The 22,765-nt window shown below is 33.6% G+C and overlaps 1 protein-coding gene across 1 annotated transcript; it reads right to left on the reverse strand.

Moving 5' to 3' along the window:
- Positions 1 to 1,290: 1,290 nt before the first annotated feature.
- On the reverse strand, positions 1,291 to 21,416 carry LOC129003984 (putative methyltransferase NSUN7). Its single transcript, XM_054432348.1, has 7 exons — positions 21,180 to 21,416; positions 17,545 to 17,833; positions 11,342 to 11,595; positions 8,032 to 8,144; positions 5,813 to 5,985; positions 4,699 to 4,810; positions 1,291 to 3,349 (listed from the first exon to the last, which is right to left on the reverse strand). Exons 1-7 carry the CDS (start codon positions 21,294 to 21,296, stop codon positions 1,582 to 1,584), a joined length of 2,826 nt encoding a protein of 941 aa, XP_054288323.1. The 5' UTR covers positions 21,297 to 21,416; the 3' UTR covers positions 1,291 to 1,581.
- Between the last annotated feature and the right edge of the window lie 1,349 nt (positions 21,417 to 22,765).

Genomic DNA, 22,765 nt, shown 5'->3' on the forward strand with positions numbered 1-22,765 from the left:
CAAATGTACCCATAAGTCCGGTAGTGAATTAGCAAATGCCCCCGCTTTCAAATGTTTGAGAAGGTAGCCTACTTGTCTACCAAGCTTTTCTACAATGAATTAAAAAAAAATAGTCTATAATATTAACTATAGGTATGCATTAACAGACAAACAATGAAATGTAAGAGTACCAGATAATGATTTCTTTACTTAATTTAACGTAAAAAAAACTATCGATAGTCTCATCGATAGTATAATACTATCGACCCACTATCGATATTTTCAAACTATCGATACTATCGATAGTACTATCGATAGTAAGTTTTCACTATAATGAAGTGTAAACAGTAAGATCCCATTACGTATTATTATTATGACACTTAAAAACTGCTTCTTGCTAGCATTGTAATATTATTCAATTTTCTCTGGTTAAACCACTTGTTGATTCTTTTTTATTTAAACAGCAGCATTCTCTTTAAAAAGTGAAACCTATTATGGACTTAACAGCCAATGGCTGGACTATAATATGCTCTGGGCCACAGATACTAGAAAAGACCTGGTATGGATCATAAACATAAACAAATAACGTTTTTGGCCCTAAAAAAAACATCATTTAATATTGCTCAAATAGAACTGCCAAAACATGTTAATGCTATTAGTATAGGATTCGGGCCAACAAAGTAATTTATTTATGTTTATGATCCATACAGGTATTTTTCTAGTATTCGTGCTCTGGGATAATGCATCCATCAGTTTGGTAAACAGCTTAATTATATTAACATTTCGTTTTCAAGTTTAATTTAAAGTGAAATATTAATAGTTAAAAGTTATAAACCAAAAATGACACTTAAAGTTGTCTAGTCTGATTTAGGATCCCACAAATATTCTGTGATCCTTCAAAATAACTTTTTTAACACCATCCTAACTAAGCTCTCAATAAAACAATTAGAGGGTTGGGGTACTAAAATACACATTTATTTCTCGTAGACAAACTTAATACATCAAAAAAATATTCTAAATAACAGATAAGTGAAACATTTCCTTAAAAATTGCTGTTCAGTTACAAAATGCCAAACAGAATAGGAGACGAAATAACATTTTTTATAACAAATAGCAAAATGTAAAGTATTTTACCCCTAAAATAACAGTAGACTAAAACTATTCCATATAATGTTCTATTTATTTTTATATTTTTTTTAGTAACAGAAATTGACAGATTATTTGACACCATTTAACACTATTCTCTCTTTAAGGGCTAAAAATATTTGTTTATCATCATAAATAAAACAATGACTTTGTTATTTTTCTGGAGTTACGGAACTAAACAAGAATCTTACAATTTGTATACTCATCCAATTCTGAAACATGATGTTGAAATATGATATATATTCTTACAAATCTGTTTTTTTTTAAATTTCAAGTTTAAATTCCTGTTTTCACATTACAATCTTTGTATGTTTCTTAGCTCGCAAGTAATATTTTTACAGCCATCACTCTATTTAACAATTTTTCTGTGTTACCAGAAGACTGATAACTTTTGCCTTTCTTCTTTTTGATTTCTTTAAGTGGTGTGGGTGAAACCTCTTCCAAGCCATTTTCAGCCTAAATGTAGTCAGCAAGAGCATCATCATAAGTATTTGCTGAAAGTTTTGTCTTGTGTTTCTTTTTGTGTTTTCTATTTTCTGAACTTTCATTAAGTTCACCATAAGTCTCTCCTGATTTCTTTGCACTGGTTCTATCATTACAAACCTCAATCAAATCATTGCAAATTTCAATCATGCCACAATCGCCATTTATATCAAGTAATTTCTTTTTCTTATGTTTCTTTCCACGTTTCCTTTTTTCTGCACTTTCCTCATTTTCAATACTAACACCTTCTGTGCTTTCCTGTCTTGTTTCAGCTCTAAAATTGTCTTCAACAATGTGACTAACTTGACTTAAATCACTATTTTCTTTGGTGTATTTTTTCTTGTGTTTCTTTTTGGGTCTCCTTTCTTCAAAATTTTCATTACTTTCAACACACTTTTCATCCCTAATTTTTTTATTGGGTTCAACTATGCAAACATCGTATGAACTAACTTTACCATCAACATTTTCTAAGGAATGTTTTTTTTTGCGTTTCTTTTTTGAAAATTCTATTTCATTGTTTTCGTCAATAGCAGATGAGATGTCTACAATTTTTTTGCAACCTGCTTGAAAAGAGGGTTTATCAGAAATCCCACAAAAAGTTTTTTCATCTTCATAATTTAATGATTGTGTCTTTTTACTTTTTTCTTTGTGAGACTGTGTATCTTGACTTTTCTGAATTTCAGGAGTTACAACATCAATAACAGCTTTTGAATGTTTCTGTCTTTTGTTTGATGTACTATCTTTTTCAAAACCACCTTTAACGTTGTTAACATAAACATCAGCAAGGTTAAGTTTATTGTCACTACTTCTATGACCACTTATTTCTGGGGTTTCTTTTTTTACTTTTTCTTTTGTATTTTTTTGAGACGCTGTGTTCTCAGTCATTTCATTTTTATTTTTATTCATATCATTCTTTTCCGTGACCTTAGTTTTATCTACTTCACCAAGTTTATTTAATCCTTTAGTTCTTGAAAATATGCTCAAATCTTTGTCATCACTACAATTTTCTCCGGATTTACTTTTCATTTTCATCAGCTTCGCTCGCTTATGCCTTAGTTTGGCTTTAGATACTTTAATGGTTGATTTGCTGTCACAATGTGAGTTACTATTGGCACTATTTTGTATTGAATTTATTTTATTTGTGTTCTCCTTACTGCTAGATTTATCGTTCTTTGATTTAATGGTAGTCTGTTTATTCTTCGGTTTTATGACTTTTTTCTTTATCTTTAACATTTTCTTTCTAGCACGTTTCTTTTCTGAAACACTCATCTTTTTAACTTTGAGTTTAGCCTCTTCTGAATTGCCAGTGTTTAGAATAGCTTTATCTCCTTCATTTATTTTTTCTTGACTATGTTCAACTTTTGATTTTTTAGGAGATGGTGCATTGATACTATCATACTTATAACCTGACTTTTCTTCAAAACCTTTTCTTTTCTCTCCTCTAAATGTATTTTCTACTTTATCGCTTCTAAATGTATTGACATCAACATGGTTTTTCCTTCGTTCAAACACTGTAATAAAAAACCCATTTGTTTGGTCAACTTCAGGCTGACAACATATACATTTATCCCCAAACTGAAATTCTTTTGATCCAAAGTTTTTCCATCCAGGAAGTTGTTTTCGTGCTGATACAACTTCAAAATTGTCATTGCAGCTTTGCAAAACTTCTTGAACAACGTTTTCATTTTCTTCAACGTTAAGAGAACACGTTGAGTAGACAACTCGTTTAGCTGCAGGAAACCTGAAATGCAAAGCTGTAGTCAGTATCAGAAATTCGCGATTGAAGGTATTATATAAAAAAGCTTTAAAACTAATGTAATTTTGTTAATTGGTGTTAACATATAGATTGGAGAATACGATGCTCCAAATCTTACAAGTATTTAGAGTTTTGTATAACATGCCAGTACGTATTTCCCAAGGATGTACAATATATTATAAAAAACTCAAGACAAAATAGGGTTTCATTTTTGGTACACTTCTTACATATAATAAATTAATGTTTCTGCTATTAACCACTCTAATGCAATAGGAAATTTTAGGAAATTATCTCATTATTGAGCACCTAGCTATCGAGGTTTTAGTAATGGTAAAGTTAAAAACACTTTACATTTACCACGATTGCAGAAATATCCTTGATTACATACTGCGGTTACGTTCTTCTTCCAACATCACAACCTTGAAAAAAGAGAACTAATCGAACACTGTTAATGAATGGGTGCTCCTGCTCAGCTATAGACTATTGCTGATTATACAACATTTCCCAGTTCCATACACAATTCACATACTTCGCCTGGTAATCAAATTTCAAGTACCGTTCCTGATTTTCCAGTTGGCTGGATCCCTAGGTTAGTATTTCAGAACACATAGCTTTGTTTTAAATTTTAAAACAGTGCCTTTTTCCATACAGAACACATGTGGTTCAGATCAGCAGGACTATGGTGTATTTATTGTAGAAAATTTTTATTTGCATGCAAAATAATACACAAAGCATTTCTCAACAAGTATAGCTACATAAATTTGTAATGGTTGTATTGTAATGTATTGCTAAGTAGCTTTACACTACAATAAATGCCATAGATAGAGATCTGACTTTTTTCCTAAGTCAAGTTTAATTGCATGGGTTGATGAATAATAAGTGGGACAAACATTTTTAGGTAATGCTGAACCTAAAATTTACCTGTTGAAAAACAGTTTTTTGCCAACAGATTTATTTGTACGAGTAATGTCCAGTGGTCGAAACTCGACCAAAAATATGTAATGTACTCACTTATGTTAATGTTTCACCCCACAATGTAAATAAAACATGTGATTGGAGTTTCTTCCATTTGTTTTGATTTTCTTTTTATATTTCGTTGTTATTTTGTCACCAGCATGGCAACGCATAAGATCCATGTTAATTTTTTCAAATTTTGAAACTCATTTTTTGCGCTTATCTTTGAGCCTATTTAAATTTATAAAGGGATTCTGCACACCTACAGGAAAATAGCTTTCTAACGGTATGCGTAGATTTTCCCTACGATGCAAACGAGCTGAGAAAAACGGTTTTAAAGAAGCATGCTTGCCTATTAATATATAGATTGTATTCATCACCTGGTTAAAGCAAATCGTAGCAATTTAATTTGAAATCCAGCCAGTTTCTCCAGTCTTGTCTTCTCGTCAAGTCGTGCTTTTAGGTTTGTTGAGGGCTGTCTCAATCTAACTCCTATGAATAAACAAAAACTATTTAGACACATATTTAGCTGTTTCAAAACCCTGCAGACTAAGCAAATTTTCTTTGCCTGAAAAAAGTTGTGGGAAGTTTGTGTGGGGCCCCAGCAACACAACACTATCCCTGCACTACTCACCCATGCCTTAAGCTGATACGAGACACATTCCTCAAACTATGGCTGTCAGGTTAGTAGTCTTATAAAAAAAAAAAGTTTTAGAGTAAACTACATTTTAAAATCTAGATTTGAAATACCCCAGCCACAGCAAACCTGATGACAAAGTGAATCATATGCTTGATTTGGTTTTCACTCAAGTAATTCTCAATGGACAGAATTTCATGGACTTTCGAATAATATATATTTCAGTGAATCATGTTTTAAGACTGCGACTATTGTAGTAGCTCTGCCACTTCACAAACACGTAATAATTTATTGATTTGTTTTAGTTGTTGTGAGATCATATGTTATTATATTGAAATGTTTTTTACACCATATGATAGGAAATTTCTTCCTTATTGCAGTGGTACTAACGGAACGGTTTGTTTTTTTTTTAGACAAAAAATATCCCTTGTTATGATTTTTTAAAAACATACCGTGTTTGGTAGTTTTGTGACGCGTATATGGTAAAACTGACTGATCGAAATTTTTGTTCACTTCAGTGCTCAATTAAAGTGATCCCTTTGTGGGTTAAAGTTCACTTATGTAACAAAGTGCAAGTTTAGAATCTTATCTTTCTAACAGTATAAACATTCTTCCCTTTTACAATAGTTTTAAATTATTTATTTGAAGTTAACCTGAACTCCAAAACCCTCCTTCCTTGCAAAACGCGACTTATAGTCGCTGCCAATACAGAAACCACCTACCGCGACTATTATAGTCACGCTGCCATTTGGAGGGTTAAGCATAGACAACTTAACTTCCAAAGCTGACAGCGAACCATAACCTCTAAACTTTAACAGCGATTATCATTTAGTAGCTACAGCCTCAATTATACATACCCGAGCCAGTGCATGATGGGTCCACCAAAATGTACTCCACATGTTTGTACTTATCAACGTCCAGTTGTGTTACATCTTTTAGAATAGTTGTGACATTGTCAGCCCCGCTGTGTTCAATCATCTTTTCCAAGGAATAGTATCGTTTTTCATCTCTCTCCACTGCATAGACCTTCCTGAAAATTAGTCGAAAGTTTAGATGACAGAATAGACTAACAGTTTTAAGATCCTGAGTAAAAACTGAGATATTTTTTTGTTAACAATTTGATTTACATTTTCAACCCTGTCTTTGTTTAAAATATAATATAATGGAATTGAAGTCGTTTCTGTCTATAAGTATGTTTATCTGTTTGTTCAGTGTTAATACAATTGGACCAATTGGACTGAAATATTACACGAATATAGATCATAAAAATTGTCAATCATATGCTTCAAATCCTCTCTGCCTAAGCTTTGTGAACATCTAAAGTTGATTAGGAGCCTTTTGAAGGAACACCAGCGCTGTTTACATCCTCCATTTGCCCATTTTTTTTTTTAAAGTAACTATACTACCACACAGCTGAACATTACATAGAATTGTATAATAGCCTCCTCAAATACAAGTCCGTAGCATGGGTGTGTGGAAACATTGCACTGGTCAGTCTGTTGCTATGGTAATAGCAATAAGACAAGTGTGCAATATTATAAGCGTCTAGGCAGCCAGTGCAACTCACAGGATCGTGCATCAGATCGGAAAACCCCCCACCACCGCTCCATGCCAATGGCGTGACGTCAACCATTACCGCAACGATACGTAGCAGAGGTATGAGCTTTGGTGGTGATAATGGATAGCGTGTCGGGCTGATAAACAGAAGGTACCGGGTTCGAATCCAACTAGCAGCACTAACTTTTTGTCAACAATTTTTTCATATCAGCAAGTTTGGTTGGTTTGGTTAGGCACAGTTTAATTTTATAATTAAAAAATTATAAAATTGAATTTCAGACATTTATAATTTTATTTTTAGGACAGAACTATTTTTTCGATTAGTAAACCTTCATTCGAGTTTTTCATTATCAGCAAGTTTGGTTAGTTTGGTTAGGTTATGACAGTTTAATTGTATTTAATTTAAATTTAAACTAAAAACAATACGTTTTGACAGCGATAGTGATAGAGATAACAATTTTCCGCGAAAAGTTGGGCTATGCTGATGCGCCGGTATAATTCGGAAGCGTACGACATGGTGCGATGGTGGGGGGTGTTCTGATCCACAATCCTCGGAGTTGCACTGACTGCCTAGACGCTTGTTGCAATATTTTAAATATTGAACAGATGCTCCATTATAAATTAGGTTTTGTCACTTTTGTCTCACTGCGGCCTTGTATTAGAAGAGGTCAAGGTCTTATTACATCGAGTTCTGTTTCTATGACCAAAGATGGGTGTGTTTGGGAGATTTAAAGATTTTTATTATTCTTTTTTGATTCCCCAAATCACAACAAAAGCCTGGGTAAAGAAACTATAGGTCGGCCGGTTAGAAAGCGTCCTCCTCGTAGCATTGGTGCGAGAGAGAGATACCGACCTGTGGGAGTGAGACAGACTATGGCTCTTCCCCCACTCCGCTGCCGCCCCACCCCCAACCTTTTATAAATATTAACAGCAATTAAGTTATACAGCTGATCAAAATGTAAACAAATATGTTCCTCATAACTTGAGAAAAATAGGTCCTGCAAAAATACTGTATAGCCGAAATCGCATCAATATTTGAGCATCATGAAATGTTATTATATCATTGTGTAAGCAGTTCCATTTGATAACACAGGATTCCAACTCCCACGACACCGGGGCGGCGCTGTGTCGGTGTCGTATCGTGCATAGTGAAAACGGCCATTGGCGGAGAGGGGAACATACCCTCCCTCGCCGTTACCTCCCCTACATGCGCTAAAAATTTCGCGCAAGTCGTTTTCTAACCGGCCGACCTATAGTAGACCATAAAGAAATTATTTAGATAAATATAAGTCAGCTGGTGTTAGCAAGTACATTCTAATAGGCGTATTTCACTGCTCTGAACTAAACATTGTTGTGAACATAAAGAACATAATTCTCGCAAGGTTATTGTAGATATTACCTAAATTATTTTTGTCACATTTTACTACTAAGTCATTAACTTGCAAATAAATAACAACATACAGTAGAAGTGTATTTTCTAGTATAACTAATGTTGAATACAGAAAGTATACCAGCCTACCCAGAGGAAGAGTAGGAAGCCAGCTGAATAGTCTTGAGTCCCGGAGCTGCACACATGTCCAAAACATGGCTGTCCCTCTGCGGTGACAACAGCAACGGTGCCAGACAACTTGCCTGGGGACATAAATTGATGAGAAAAAGATGAACGAGATACTACTTTTAGAACAGCAAAACTGATTTGCAGCTGTTTAGCCAAAGAAAAGTATAACAGCAACTTAGAATGTTTTGTACAGCAGATCCGAAACATTTTAAAGCCATTATCCTTACCACTTGGTTGGGGTGGGATACGGCTAGTGGTACTAGTGATTAGTGAAAAACATGTGTTTTGTTTGAATCAAAATGTTTTTCAATGTCCACGTAGTGGTGATACTTGTGTTAAACTTTGTAACTAAAACAAATCCGAGCAGGTGGGAAGAAGTTGCCTTGACTGTTATTGAGTCTTTACGCAGAGAAACAACATTTGCAGCAACACAAAAAACGTATTAATGAAAAAAATTACTATCAATATAGACCAGCTGTGGAAATTTTTTTTATTTAAGAGTCTTCCGTAGTGGAAGCCATGTTGGATTTCTTCCCCATAAGAACAATGTTAAACATTACATCATTTGTGGACATGTAACGGCGTTATTTGTTAAGATATAGCTTTGAAATTTATAATTTGTATTTTTAACATAATAGACTCGTGACTGAGGTTTTTGAATTTCGAAAATCCATTTTCATTTCCTTTCAATAATTAGCTTAATTTTAAGCTAATTAATAATCAATTATTCATTATAAAAATTAAAAATTGTGAAATAAAAAACGTCAATCTCTAGAGGATCGCAATTCCTTAAATTTAACTCCTTATCCATAATTATATGACAATTTGCTGATGAGATATTTGAACCCAAAGTTAACATTGTTCTTATGGGGAAGAAATCCAATATGGCTTCCACTACGGAAGACTCTTAACATCATCGTCAAGTCACTCACAGAGTAAAATACTTACTGACAAAATTCAATTTTCTTTTCTAAGGTTTGATACTAAGAGAATTAAATGAATATTCAATTCAATTCTGTAAAACAGTAACACACACTTTGGTACATATTTTAAGCTAAATCAATGAAGGGCAAGAAGTATCGAATGATGTAAAATATTCAGTGTTGCCTTGTTACTGAGTAAGACCAGCTGTTTCTTAGGCAGGATCATTTAATAAAGACCAATGATCAGGAGGACAGCTGGGTCCAGTTTTCAACCAATATGAGTCCTTGGAGCCTATACATTATAACTCGTAAAACAATTACACAGGTAGGAAGAAAATTTCTAATCCCATAGTGCACTAGATATTATTTAAGTTACAATCAAAACAAATGTAAGAAATCCCAATCACATGTTTTATTTACAGTGTGGGGTGAAAAATAGAGAAGTCTGTACATAATTGGATTTTTTGCTAGAAGCGGTAAGGTGTGGTGGAATATGTTTGAAGATAAACCTTTTTAGTGTGATAATGTGTTCATACGTGTCAAACTTGATTTAACGTGAGGTTAAATCAAAACAAACAATAATAATATATTCGTAATATATATCGTAGTATATATGGCGTAATATATTCTTTTAATTGAAAATAGTTAAGTATACTTACTTTAATAAAATCACTTGGTCATTATAGAATTTTACTGTGAAATATGAAATGAAATGAAAATCCTTCTTTATTGAGGCAAACTTAGGACCTCATGGTCCTTTCTTACAGTTAACCTCTACACAGTTAAATAGAGATGTGATTCCTAATTCCAAATCAGCTAATGAATTAATTGTTATGTAATTATTGTCTTCAAATTAAGTGATGGTTGCTTTAAAAATAATTAATTTAACATGCGCAAATATTAAAATATTGAATCTTCTTGCAAAGTTTATGTCGATCATTATATTAATAGAAATAATGCAGTTGCTGTGACTGGGATACACACGATAAACTGATGGAGCATAATGATGATTTACGTTTAGTTTGGAAATATCATAAGATCCAGACCCACCTTTTAAGGGTTTTATAGTTAGAGATCAGAATTATAGGACTGTCGAGATGACGAGATAAACCTTTATAGACTAATATTTAGAGTTTTGACCCATTTAAATTATAATTAACAGCTAAATTATATTGCTAATAATTCACTTATGCAATCTGATAAGTTTACCAGGTATCAAACAGGAAAACGTTATACGATAGCCCAAGTTAACAAGACTCGAGTTTGGTTTATAAAATGCAGTAGGTAGCCTAAATACGGTACTGAATGTTTTCTAATAAATCAGACGATGACATCTACTAAATTAATTAATTTGATGTTAAACGAACATTCTTCCTCGTAAGTAATACAACATTGTCCCTAATTGACAACTTGCCAGTTTGTTTGGTTTGATTTAACCTCAAAATTTGATATGTGAACATTTTTGCGCATGATCACACTCACTACAGCCAAAAGGTTCATCCATCCTTAAAGATATTCCAACATAACTTAACCGCTTCTAGCTAAAAAAATCCAACTGCAGGCCTACATATTTTTGGTCGAATTTTCTACCACTGGACGACCTCTAGTTGTATGAATGGAATGGATCGTTTTATTTTAGACAAACTAGGTTTAAATAAATTAAATAAAAAGAATTGTTTTCAGCCTAAGGATGACAAATCTACTAAAAGAGTGTAGGCCTATGTTTAATCTATGGTATCACGTACTGTTACGGAGTTCATGTTTTGGGGCCTGAAATTGGAATCAATGGACATGTTTTTTTGCAGGAATTCTCTGTGGGTTGGATTGTTTTGTTTCAGTCCCACAAGCATGAGCATTTGCTAAAAGCATAAAATTGCCAAAGTGTTTAACACGGCATTTTGTTAAGGCTAACCAAGACAATTCTTTAAAAAAACTTGCATTGATAACATTCCTACGAGGAGTGGTGTTCAAGCAATTAACTAACATAGAGGCCTACAGGCATGATATAGTTTTTAATAAAGGTTTGTAGGAAAGAAACTGTGACCAGAATAGGGGGCGGAAAAATTATTTGGGCCTAGGGGCGCCAAAATGCTAAATAAGCGACGTTTTGCTGCACATCTGCACATGAGAGAAATGTTTACTCGAGTGCAGCAAATAGGCAGTTTGCACTTGTGTTACACATTATATATTTTCCTACAGTTACTATAAATCATATAAATAATTAGTCTTTCAAGCAATGTACAACTTGTTTTTAGGTTATATTAAATCCAAACATTGAACGGAAACTCAACTTTTACATAGGAATGGAATGTCTATAGTTCTATCTATAGTCAAAGATATCACCTTACCTTATCCATGAGGATAATTGAGCCATTGCAGTACAGTTCGTAGTCCTGGAACTCTGTTCCGGGAGGAAAAGCCAGAACTTCAGGTAGATGAAAGTCTTGTATAAACCCTGCACTATTGGGCTCCAAAGATCTCAGCTGATCTAAGTAATCCTCATAACTGTTAGCCGGCTTCAGTTTCTCCCAACCATCTTCTTGGAATTTCTCAATCACAGAGTTTACATTGTCCTTGATTAAATTTATCTTGACAAACCTCACTAAAATAATACAAAATTCTTGAATTTTTTATTTCACAGTTAGGTTTTTCAGATTGATAATATATTTTAAGTTCAACTTCAAAATAATTACAGATAGCCTACACAAAAAGATCAAATGGATTTATCTTTAGACTAACATACATCAGTTGGTCAATCAAGCTCAGAAACTTCTTGAATTGAATATTGTTTCTTTAAATTTATATCCTTCAATTTGTTAACCATCAGAATAACAAGGAAAATAAAATTTAAAAATGCCCATCACAATTTGGTATCTATATATTTATACGCAAGCAGTTTTCTTTTCACAGTCATAACTCGATAACGGCTTGACGGATTTTAACGTTTGAGGTGTCAAATTAAAGGTATTTTCACGTAGATGTGCAAATACGTCAATAGAATATAAAAAATGGCATCAATTAAGTACAGTTAAGGGCTAAAGTTTCGGAACGGTAACGCTATCTGTTGACATTAGATCAAATTCAATTCCCTATGTTTACAACTACCGGTACCATAGACTAACCAACACAAGGTTTTAAATTACTTTAATAACTGGAAACAAATTGTAAATAAAACACGACCTCTACATAAACCGTACAGAACTAACAATAAAATTGTCTTCAGCTGTTGCATAAGGATGAGAAATCTACTTGGGGGAGTATGTTTTATCATAGACAAAAATAATTAAATATAGACCGTCAGCTGTGCTGCGGTTACCATAGGTTCTGGCGCACACCGCTGGGATCGCCACGGTAGTTACAGCGTACGCGCTACGTAAACTACAGTGGTGTGCGCCCAAAATTATGGTAACCATGGTAACCGCAGCACGGCTGATAGTCTATATTTAATTCTATTTGTCTATGGTTTTATCTATGCAACTACTAAACATATGGACGTAGTTTTTAAGGTTTACCACAGACTGCAGTTTTTCTAGTGGGACCTTGGACTGCAGCAGGATTTATTACTTTTAGAGAAAACAGGAATTTATATTTTCATTTTTACATCTGTTAACTAAGTCTGGTTCATAAATATAGATATAGAGTTTCCTAGCAAGACTTGACAACAAATTGTTTGTAATAGTTTAATTTATTTACCTTATGAATATGTCGGCCTTAGTCACTAACAAGACTACAAGATCGCGCCACTCATCCTGCTCTCATATTTGAGTTAAAATACGCACATAGTGGCGTCCCCATCTTCAATAATTGATATTTGGTAAATACGAGATAGCACTATATCCCGATCACATTTTACGTTCTCTATATTCAGCAAAAGCGAACTATGTGATACTTGCAATAACACCCCTGTAAAAGGGAAATTTCCCTCTGGTTGATGGCAAGACTACAAACAGCTGGTTCTGACAGAGTGAACCAAGTGCCTGTCCAGATGGTGTCTTCAAGCGAGAATTAAGTCTGTGATGATGAGATTGATGATGAATTACTTAGTATTTCTGATTTGTTTTCGGAATCTGGCAGTGAATATGCTCCTTCTTTGCTGTTTACAGTGAAGTCTAAGTTATATTGTCAATTATCGTTTATTTTATAACAGTAAAAAGATGTAACTTAGTTCACTCGTTTTCTAATCAAGGTAACCTGCTATCAGCCAAAGTGAACCAAGTTACTTTAAATTTGTTTTCAGTTTTATTTAGGGTTACAACAATATTGAGTATTCACAATTTTTATTTACACTATCTAAGGCATATTAGGTCCTAATATAAGCAACCAGCGTCACTCCCACTAATTGGGGCCGAGTTATTCATATAGCCTTATGAACTCTATACCTTCCAAGTGAACAAAGTCAATCAACCAGAGTGAACAAAGTAGCTAAAATAAATAAAATGGTTCAACCACAATGAACTAAGTGTTTGCATTGTTAAAATTATATCTATTACAAAAGTTATTAAAAGAGGGAATTTTATGTTAATGAGCTCTAATACCAAGAAAAGTTCACATATTTTTAAAACGTTTTTATTAGCTCGCACTCTTGTCCGTTACAAATTTTGAAATCAATTTTATATTAACTTCCCGACGAGCTAGAGACTTGAAACATAGCTCACAAATGGATGACAATGCAATATTATATCATTTAATTTTCATATTTGCCTTGGACTACGCCCCATGGGCTTGTTTTTATTAGCTCGCTTTCCTACAAATTTTGATATCAATTTCAAACGAAGTTCCCGATGAGCTAGAGACTTGAAACATAGCTCACAAATGGATGACAATGCAATATCATATAATTTAATTTTCATATTTCCCTTGGGCTACGCCCGTTTGGCTTCCGAATTTTCCATGTTTACATTTTAATAGAATGTAAACATATAAATTAATTTAAGTCAGCTGTAAATACTTAAATTTGACAGTTGAAGAGCAGAGGTTAAGAGGTACAGGTTCTGCTCCCGAGATATTGTAAAAATATAAAACAATCATTTCAAAGTAAAGATAAAACATCTGATTACAGATAATAAGGTTTTGGGTTTTGGTTATGTATTAAGAGGCTATATAAAATAGATTTAACATATTTACACATTAAAGACTAAAACTAGATAATAATTTATAAATAAAAATACTTTTTAAAAATGCCACGTTTTTAAACGCATTAAAAAGTATAAAATAATTTATAAAATGTTGAGAGAATAAATACTTGTAAGATTTAAAACGAAAAACGTGGGGCGCATGCTGATTTACAATTAACTTCACCTATTGAACTATTATGATCAATTGCAAGCGCCCCACGTTTTTCGTTTGCAATCTTACAAGTATTTATTCTCTCAACATTTTATAAATTATTTTATACTTTTTAATGCGTTTAAAAACGTGGCATTTTTAAAAAGTATTTTTATTTATAAATTTTATGTGGTATGGTTTAAATGAACTAAAGTTGAATTTTTTTTAGAATCCAAACTTTAACCTCATTTTCTCAAAACATTGAAAATGTCACTTATTTCACTATGGTTTCACATGGACCATTTAAAGTTAGTAGATAAAAAGGAATCCAACTTCATACTATTGTGTGACAAAAAAAATCAATTTTACTTAATATTGATGTGACATAAAATTGAGGCTATTTGCCCAAATTCATTGGTTTGGGCATGTTTGCCTGCAGCTCATTACACAATTTGACAGAAAACATTAAGATAAATTAAATATCCACAAGACTTTTACTAACTTTGATTAATGGAACATAAAGGATTTCTCTCGAGTGAGGCAATTCATTAGTTGCACAAATAACTATAAAACAGATGGTTCTTACTATTAATCAGTCCCTTTCATTAAATTTATAGGTTTACTGGTTTCCCCCACTACCTTTTTACTTTTTTTGTAGTATATGTCAGCTGATCAGCTGGCATCTGTTATTTCAATGTTTGGGTGACATAGAGGGGATGAAATCGCTTCCCCTCAAACTGCCTATTAAGTTTTTTGAACTGTTATTTTTTAACTATTTCTATTTGCAGTGTTTACCTTATTTTCTTTATTCTGTTATTTAGCATAAAACAATATTTAATAGAGAAATGTTATTTATTTTCTTATTTACATGGGCCAAAATGTATTTATATTTTAATTACTAATAATCACTATACTCACAACTTCTAAGAGAGGGTATGTTTTCGTATATAGCCTCTCATTGCCACAAACAGTGGTACAACGACTCATTGTACCAATCACTAATTGCACCAATCGTTAACAATTAAATTGGTAAATATCTGATTAGTTGATGTTCGAAGCATTACAATTTTACTTCTTCTCTCTCAATTCTTGAACCTCATTGGTCCGTTACCCATGTTGTTAAGTAAAACTATGCTGTTATGTAAGAAAACAATGCTGTTATTTGAAACTTTTCAATTTTAATAAACGGGCTGAAACGGCTACTTTAAAAAACGGTCGTATGTAAAATAATTAAAGATAATGTAGTTTAACTTAATTTAGTGTTAGTATAAAAATTAAGTGCCAATCGAACAGAATGTTATTTTATTGTTCTTAAAGTGTAAACTGAACGGTGAATGTATAGAGTGTTTTTGTAAGTACAGTAAAGCACTTTTTCATTCATTCATTCTTTCATAGTACGTTAAAAAATTTAATACAATGTATAGCTTTTTAAAATAAAAATATCTATAATCAGATAATGTCTCACTATTCTGCCTTGTGTACAGCCATTATACTGTCTCTGACAATTGTATCAATAAGATTAAAAACCAGTGCTTGCCAGAACATTAAAAATGAAAGAAATATATTTCATAAATTACAAAAGTGGGCGAAACATCTGGGTTTTGCACATACAGTAGAACCTCTTTAATCCGAACCCCTGTAATCCGAACGTCCACTAATCCGAACGCCTCAATGCTGTACTCTACACAGAACAGTAGACTACTGTAGTAGATTTTTATTGTAGGCCTATACTGTATTTATTGATATATATGCACCGTAATTATTTCAATTGTAATGTACAGTACTGTTTATTCCCTATGTTTACTACTGTATTAAATAGACACTGTATTTTGCTTTATAAAGCATTTTCACTTTTCCCTAGCTATTGTTATGTAAAAACAACAATATGTTCTGTAACCCGAACTATTCAATAGTCCGAACTACCCCCGGTCTTAATTAGTTTGGATTAAAGAGGTTCTACTGTATTGTAAATATTGATTTGACGAATCTCTCACCGGAAGATTGTGAATTTAGTGACATTATGGCTTCTTAAGCCTACGAATGAAGTTAGTAGGCCTAATATTTAAATCAATTTAGTTTGTAGTTAATAATTCCCTAAATCACACTCATATAAGATGTGTTGCAGTAAACCCTCATTAATCTAGATCATTTTGGGTTTCAAGACGCCCGGATTAATCAAAAAGACATTTGATTATGAACAAAGGCATACCTATTCCAGGACCGTTTGTCAGCTCTTGTACATAATGAAACACCTTTTGCAGAAAAGTTTAAGTTGCATAATGTTTTGCAAAAAGCTTAATAATGCACCCGATTGTAAAAATACCAACAGCAGTTGTGTAAAAAATATTTTAAATTATAACAGAGTACTGTAGTTTACTACCGAATGGAACATTTCTAACTTAGCTGTATGAAATGTTTATAAACCGCTGACAATTGGGTGTTCTGATTTTAACAGTCTCTATTAACAGGGTCTACGTTTAAGAGGTGGTTTACTGAAGTGAAATTACTTATTCTTATTGAGATATAAAAGTAAAGAGGTAAAAAAAAATTTTTTTATACAACAATAGAGCTTTTATTTGTTTTAATACTGTTATTTTTTACCATCTCTAAATGTTTTTATGATCAACAAAAAGTGAAAATGATTATCACCATCTCCATCTGTCTCCACACCTTTGAACTAGTCCCGGCTAATATTTAGAAATCCAAGTTCACTAGATAATGTAGGTAATATTTTATTCACTATCACTATATAAATGGTTGATTTGATTATTTACAAAGTCCCAAGTTATTCTTGTTTGAGGTTAAGATCGCTCCGTTTCATCCTTGGTGGTACAGGAGGGGGTTGATCCGGTTGATCCTCTTCTGACTCATGGTAAGCTTTATAAGCGTACATTCCGATAATGAGATTGACTGCTAGAACACTGGCAATCACTGACCACACAATGTTAGTAAACCCTTCCACATTGAAATAGTCTCTCAGAATGTAATACGTCCCGAAGTACGATAGGAAAGGGAATGAAAACATTGCCATACTGTACAAAAAGAAGTACAAGATAACGTTCGATTGAGTCATTATCGTTGCAGCTATCACAGTCTTTGGAATGATGTAAAATGAGTGGCAAACGAGTAAAATAAAATCACTTATGTGATTAAAAAATTATCTGATGTTCGTTGTTATAAATTAACGTTTCGCTCAGAAGCAGTCTCGATATTCATCCATCCAAAGGTGTGACAGTCTGCAACAAACGAGATCACTTAGTCAGAAACTTTAAAAAGTATAACGTACCTTTAGCATGACTTATTTCATCACTGTTGTTTCCAAGAGATGCGTTAGCTTGCTTTTTTGATAGTATTTGCTTTAAACGCTCTTCATTTTGAATTACAGTTTGTATTGTGTTATTATCAGAGTTTAGAAGAGACGTTTCACCAAATAGGAGCTCTGATATGGCTATTCTGACTCGCCATATGTCGAGGCGATGATGTTCTATCAAAATATTTGATTCCTTTATTAGACTTTCTATAACATCCCAGTTTTGAAGAGCTTTGATAACTATGGCATATAATTTCTTAATGTTCTGAAATTATAAATGAAGAATGGTAATGTAAAAAATTATAAACAAGTAGGGTTGTAGTATCATTAAAACATTAATTAAGGCCCATTTTGCTTGGAGCGACTGTAGCGATAGTCGCTCAGCTAATATCGTTGTTGTGGCGGCCGTTTTGCTTAGAGCGATTGGTTTTCAACCGCCGCATGATTTTTCATAGTTGAATACCAGCACTCACAATAGTGAAGTCATGAGTGCTTGATGCAACCTTTTAAAGTAAAGTAACTGTATAACCAAAACAGTACAATCGTAACAGTAGGCTACATGAATAAAAAAATTATGTGAAAAAACAAAACAGTAAATTATGGTTATTTTAAACCCATAAACGAATATTGTTAATGTGCTTACTGAGTGAACTGCACTGTTTTGAGGTTCTGCGCATGTGTCGGTGTGCATCAGTCGCGGCACGATTATCGCAAGACTGGTACCCAGGGCAGTAGTCCGCGACTATAGCAGGCGACACTTGCGACAGTCGCTCTAAGCAAAACAGGACAACGCAAACTCTGTCAGAGTAGTGCCCAGCTACTATCGCGGAGTGATTATCTCTAGGCTACGCGACTATTGCTGTAAGCGCTCCAAGCAAAATAGGTCTTTAACTAACAACACTGGGTAAAATTTGAAAAGAGGAAAAGTAACTCACAGACTAAAACCCTTAATCTCTGGCAGTTTCCAAGATCCCTCAGCCATTGATTACACCTTTGATAACAGTGTGTCACACTGATTACTAACTCGTAAGTCCAACATTTAGAAGTATGTTTAAATTTGTTCCTTCAACTTCATTTTTATTTTTGTTTACAACATTTATACAGTAACTTCTTGTTTTTAACATTTCAGACATTTTTAAAATCTTATAATTGCCTAGTATTTTTGTGTTCCAGTTGCCTCACCATGGGGCAAGTGGAGGTCCCCTCATACCTGAATTATAATATATTGCATTGAGAAGAGTGAAAGGCAAAAGTGGGTAAATAGAGAAATTGTCTGTAATTCTGAGACGTTTTCAATTATAAAAATATCTTTATCTGTTTTTAAGTTACAAACTTTTTTGTAGACCTTTGCGGAAAAATTCGTAAAATGTAAAGAAACGTAAAATTGCAAAATCTTAGTTAATACCGGTAATTTAATTCAATTCAATTTATTTACACGGTAACACCATTTTACCAATATAATACTTATACAATAATTTTTACAATAATAGGAAATTATGACAAAAAATAGTAGGTACTATTGTGTGTGGTTGTAGGTAGTATAACTCTCTGGGCACATGATTCACTTTAAAAAAATAGTTTTTTAATATACCTGTACCGATACTATCATTTTTTTAATCCAGCACGTATTGTTATGGTCAGTTAGCGAAAAAACCCGTCTTCTCAGCTTCTAGAACTGTTACTAGTATTACACTTGCCCCCCCGGCAAAGTTTTTGGGGCAAGTGTAACCACGGTTGGAAAATCTAAGTTGTAATAAATTTGAAGTATACTCCGAATATATTTGCAAACAATAGTTAGTACACAAAATATTGTTGAATTTATTTTAAAAATGTAAATATAAAAAATTTTCAAAATTTGACCATTGAATTTAGGCTGATAATGAGCCAGCTCTTGTTTATAAGAGCATTTCATTTTTCTCTGAAGCTAGGCCTACATCAAAATGTTGTACCGTATGTAGCCTAACTTTTTTTTATCAAAAAAGTACATTTTTTCATATGCTATTTACCTTTTAAAGGTTAAAACCTTGAAACAAGGTCCAGAAAAAACATGATGGCAATTACCTGTGTAGGCCTACTATATGTATTATATGTATCCAATCTGAAAGAGAAAAAAAAAGCAGAAACTTTTATTATCAGTAGATTGATAAGCTGTGGTTACATTTTCCCCCTGGTTCAACTTCACGATGTGGTTGAAGGCCACTTCACCCTTGTCTTTTTTTAAGTTACCTATTGTTTTTAAAAAGATGATTTGTACAGTCCAACCTCGGTATAAAGAATGTGAAGGGACCGAACTGAATATTCGTTATATCAAGGATTTCGTTAAAACGAGGTTCGTTCTGGATGGGTTTGCAGGAATTTCGCTCAGTCAAACTTCAGAAACAAGATCTCGATCATCAGTTCTCGGTGAATGAAATCAGTTGTAACGTGCACAGCAGAAATATGTGGGGATGTGAAAAACTGTGCAGAGGATTGTTGCGCAAGCGTTGACGTCATCTTAGGCTACCATTTTATATTCATCAAGAAACTGTGATTTTTCAAAAACAATAATGTGGGGAGTTTGTTTTATCGAGGGAAAGACCCAGACAATTTGTTAAGTAGGTTAAATTCCCTATGTAGAGGTTCTGACAATGATAAATTCGTTATACTGAGGTGTCTTATTTTAGCCGGGATCATCAAAAATTTGTTTAATCAAGGTTGTTGATAGGGCCTATAGTTTGTTCGTTATGTAGAGGTAAAATATACATTGAGTCTTATGGAGTGTTCTAGGGGATAAAAAAAATGTTAGCATATATCAAGTAATTTGTTACATGAAGGTTCGTTATATCAAGGCTAGACTGTAGTTATGGTACAAAAGATTTTAAAATTACAAGTAGCCTGCTAATATTAGGCTACCTGAGAAATGTAAGCTCTAAATTGAACTAATGCTAAAACCTGGTTCCACTTCGCCCTAATGTTTTTCTCTAAGTTAGGCCTATCTACTCCCAAACCCAGACTTTTTTATTTCTTACATTAGGCCCTATCTCCTAATTTCTCGCAAAGTTGCTAGAAATACGCAAGACACACGTCTTAAAGTCTCTCGCCTAATTCCTTCAGACAAAATGTTTTACAGCACAAATAACTTATTACTTACGGTACCACAAAAAATGGCTGCACTTTACTTTACGTCCTACACTCATTCGAATGAAAATATCGATCGCTATATCGATAAGTTATAGGCCTATCGTTTGGTTAGTTAGGTAACCTAACCTAACTAACCAAACGATATATCAAAAGACACAATCGAATAATCAATATTTTCATTCGAACGAGTGTAGGGCGTAAAGTGCAGCTCAAAAAAGAATTACTAGCCTCAACATCTCGCCATGTGTGAACTCAGTTTATACTTAACTAGCGAGTGGTAGCCTATCTGCGACTAATGGTAGCCGTGACTAAGTCGCAGCGAGTTAGTCGCCATGTATGAACTGTGAACTAGCCTTATAGGCCTACAGTAGTGTAGTGGGATCTACTGGGCTAGGTACTACTGTACAGTACTAGAGATCTATACAAAAACAGTCCAATAACTTTATGTTAAACAAGACCTACACATGGTGGATGGGGTTATGTATACTTACACTGAACTGGAATTTTTTGTCGTTATACAGTAGGTCTTTAACACTTCTATCTTCCTCTGAGACCTGTCTTAGAATAGAAGCTGCGTCTTTCAATAATCTAGGAAATTGAAGAAGCATTTTCAAAACTGAACACACATTTTAAAACAGACACCAGGTTAATAATAGGTTTGATTTTCTCTGAAGCTAAACTGTAGAATAAAATTATTCTACACAAAGTATGTTTTTATACAGAGAGGTTAGGATTGCTTGCTAGCAGTAGCACGATAGCGATGCGATAGGTTTGGGTTGGGTCTGGTCTGGTCCTAAATCTAATGGGTATTTACTCAGGGGAGGTATAGAGGAGCCTACGATGACAGCTGTGGGCTTCTTCTCTCAGCATTAGCTGAGGGAACACCATTTACCGTAACAATACGAAGTCAGACCCAATATAATGTACTCCTACTTAGGTCCGCCGGTGGGCCGTGGGGCACACGGGAGGGACTAAGGACTAAGGCTAACATATCTAGTAGTTTCAGCGTTCGCCGCTAGGCGCTAGAACTGCTAAGTTGAAAAAATTTAAATTAATTTTTTTTTAATTTTTAATTATAAAATTACTTTTTAATTATAAAATATTGTTTTAAAATTATAAAATAAATTTTTAATTTTTAAAATTAAACTGTCATAACATAACCTAACTAACCAGACTTGCTGATAATATAAAAACGATATAAGATAAAATTCTAATTAATGATTACTTATAATTTTTTATTAATTATAAAATTAATTTTAAAATTTAGTATTATAAAATTAAACTGTCCTAACCTAACCTAACCAACCAAACTTGCTGATATGAAAAATTGTTTGACAAAAATTTAGTGCTGCCAGCGGGATTCGAACCCGGGACCTTTTAAACACCAACCCGAAACGCTACCAACTATGCCAAGAACGCCGTTGAAATCACATTGTTTCGTTACGGTAATCGTGTCGCCTCAAGAGAAGACATTAGCCACTAGAGATATGACGTCACTACACCTTTAGCCTTAGTCCCTCCCGTGTGCCCATTCCTACTTAGGTCTACGTCTGACCTCACTCAATTTGTGCACTCAATTGACTCAATGTTTTTTCCTTCCACCATGCTCAATCCTTGCTCAGTGCTCAGTCTCGGTCTCCTCTGCTTCTGCTTATGTGTTCTTGTGTTGTGAAATGTGAATCTATTCTGATTCTTTCTTGGTTATTTTTTAGCAGGCTCAACAGCTCAACAACAACAAGTCATGTAAAAACTTCAAGACATGTAGCTGGTATCTGCATGGTAGCTCCCGAGCTCCCATGCAGATAATATTTATTTGGTATTATATATAAATATATACTGTTATTATTTATATATATATATATATATTTGGTTACAGTCAATATACATTGCTATATGAAAAAGCCTGAACATAAAAAAAATAGTCTACATTAAAATTTATCCATCCAGTTCTGTTTCATTTTCACTTTTCTGCCTACTTCTCTGCTTCCGAGTGCTTCCTATCTCATCTCATCCTGTCCTGATTCCCTGATTCTCATTCCCTAATCCTTATTCCCTAGTCGCATCGGTCCTTTCGGTC

This window comes from Macrosteles quadrilineatus, unplaced genomic scaffold, assembly GCF_028750875.1.
Source record: "Macrosteles quadrilineatus isolate MER2022 unplaced genomic scaffold, UCM_ALF_1.0 Scaffold_9__3_contigs__length_116548681, whole genome shotgun sequence".
Taxonomy (NCBI): domain Eukaryota; kingdom Metazoa; phylum Arthropoda; class Insecta; order Hemiptera; family Cicadellidae; genus Macrosteles; species Macrosteles quadrilineatus.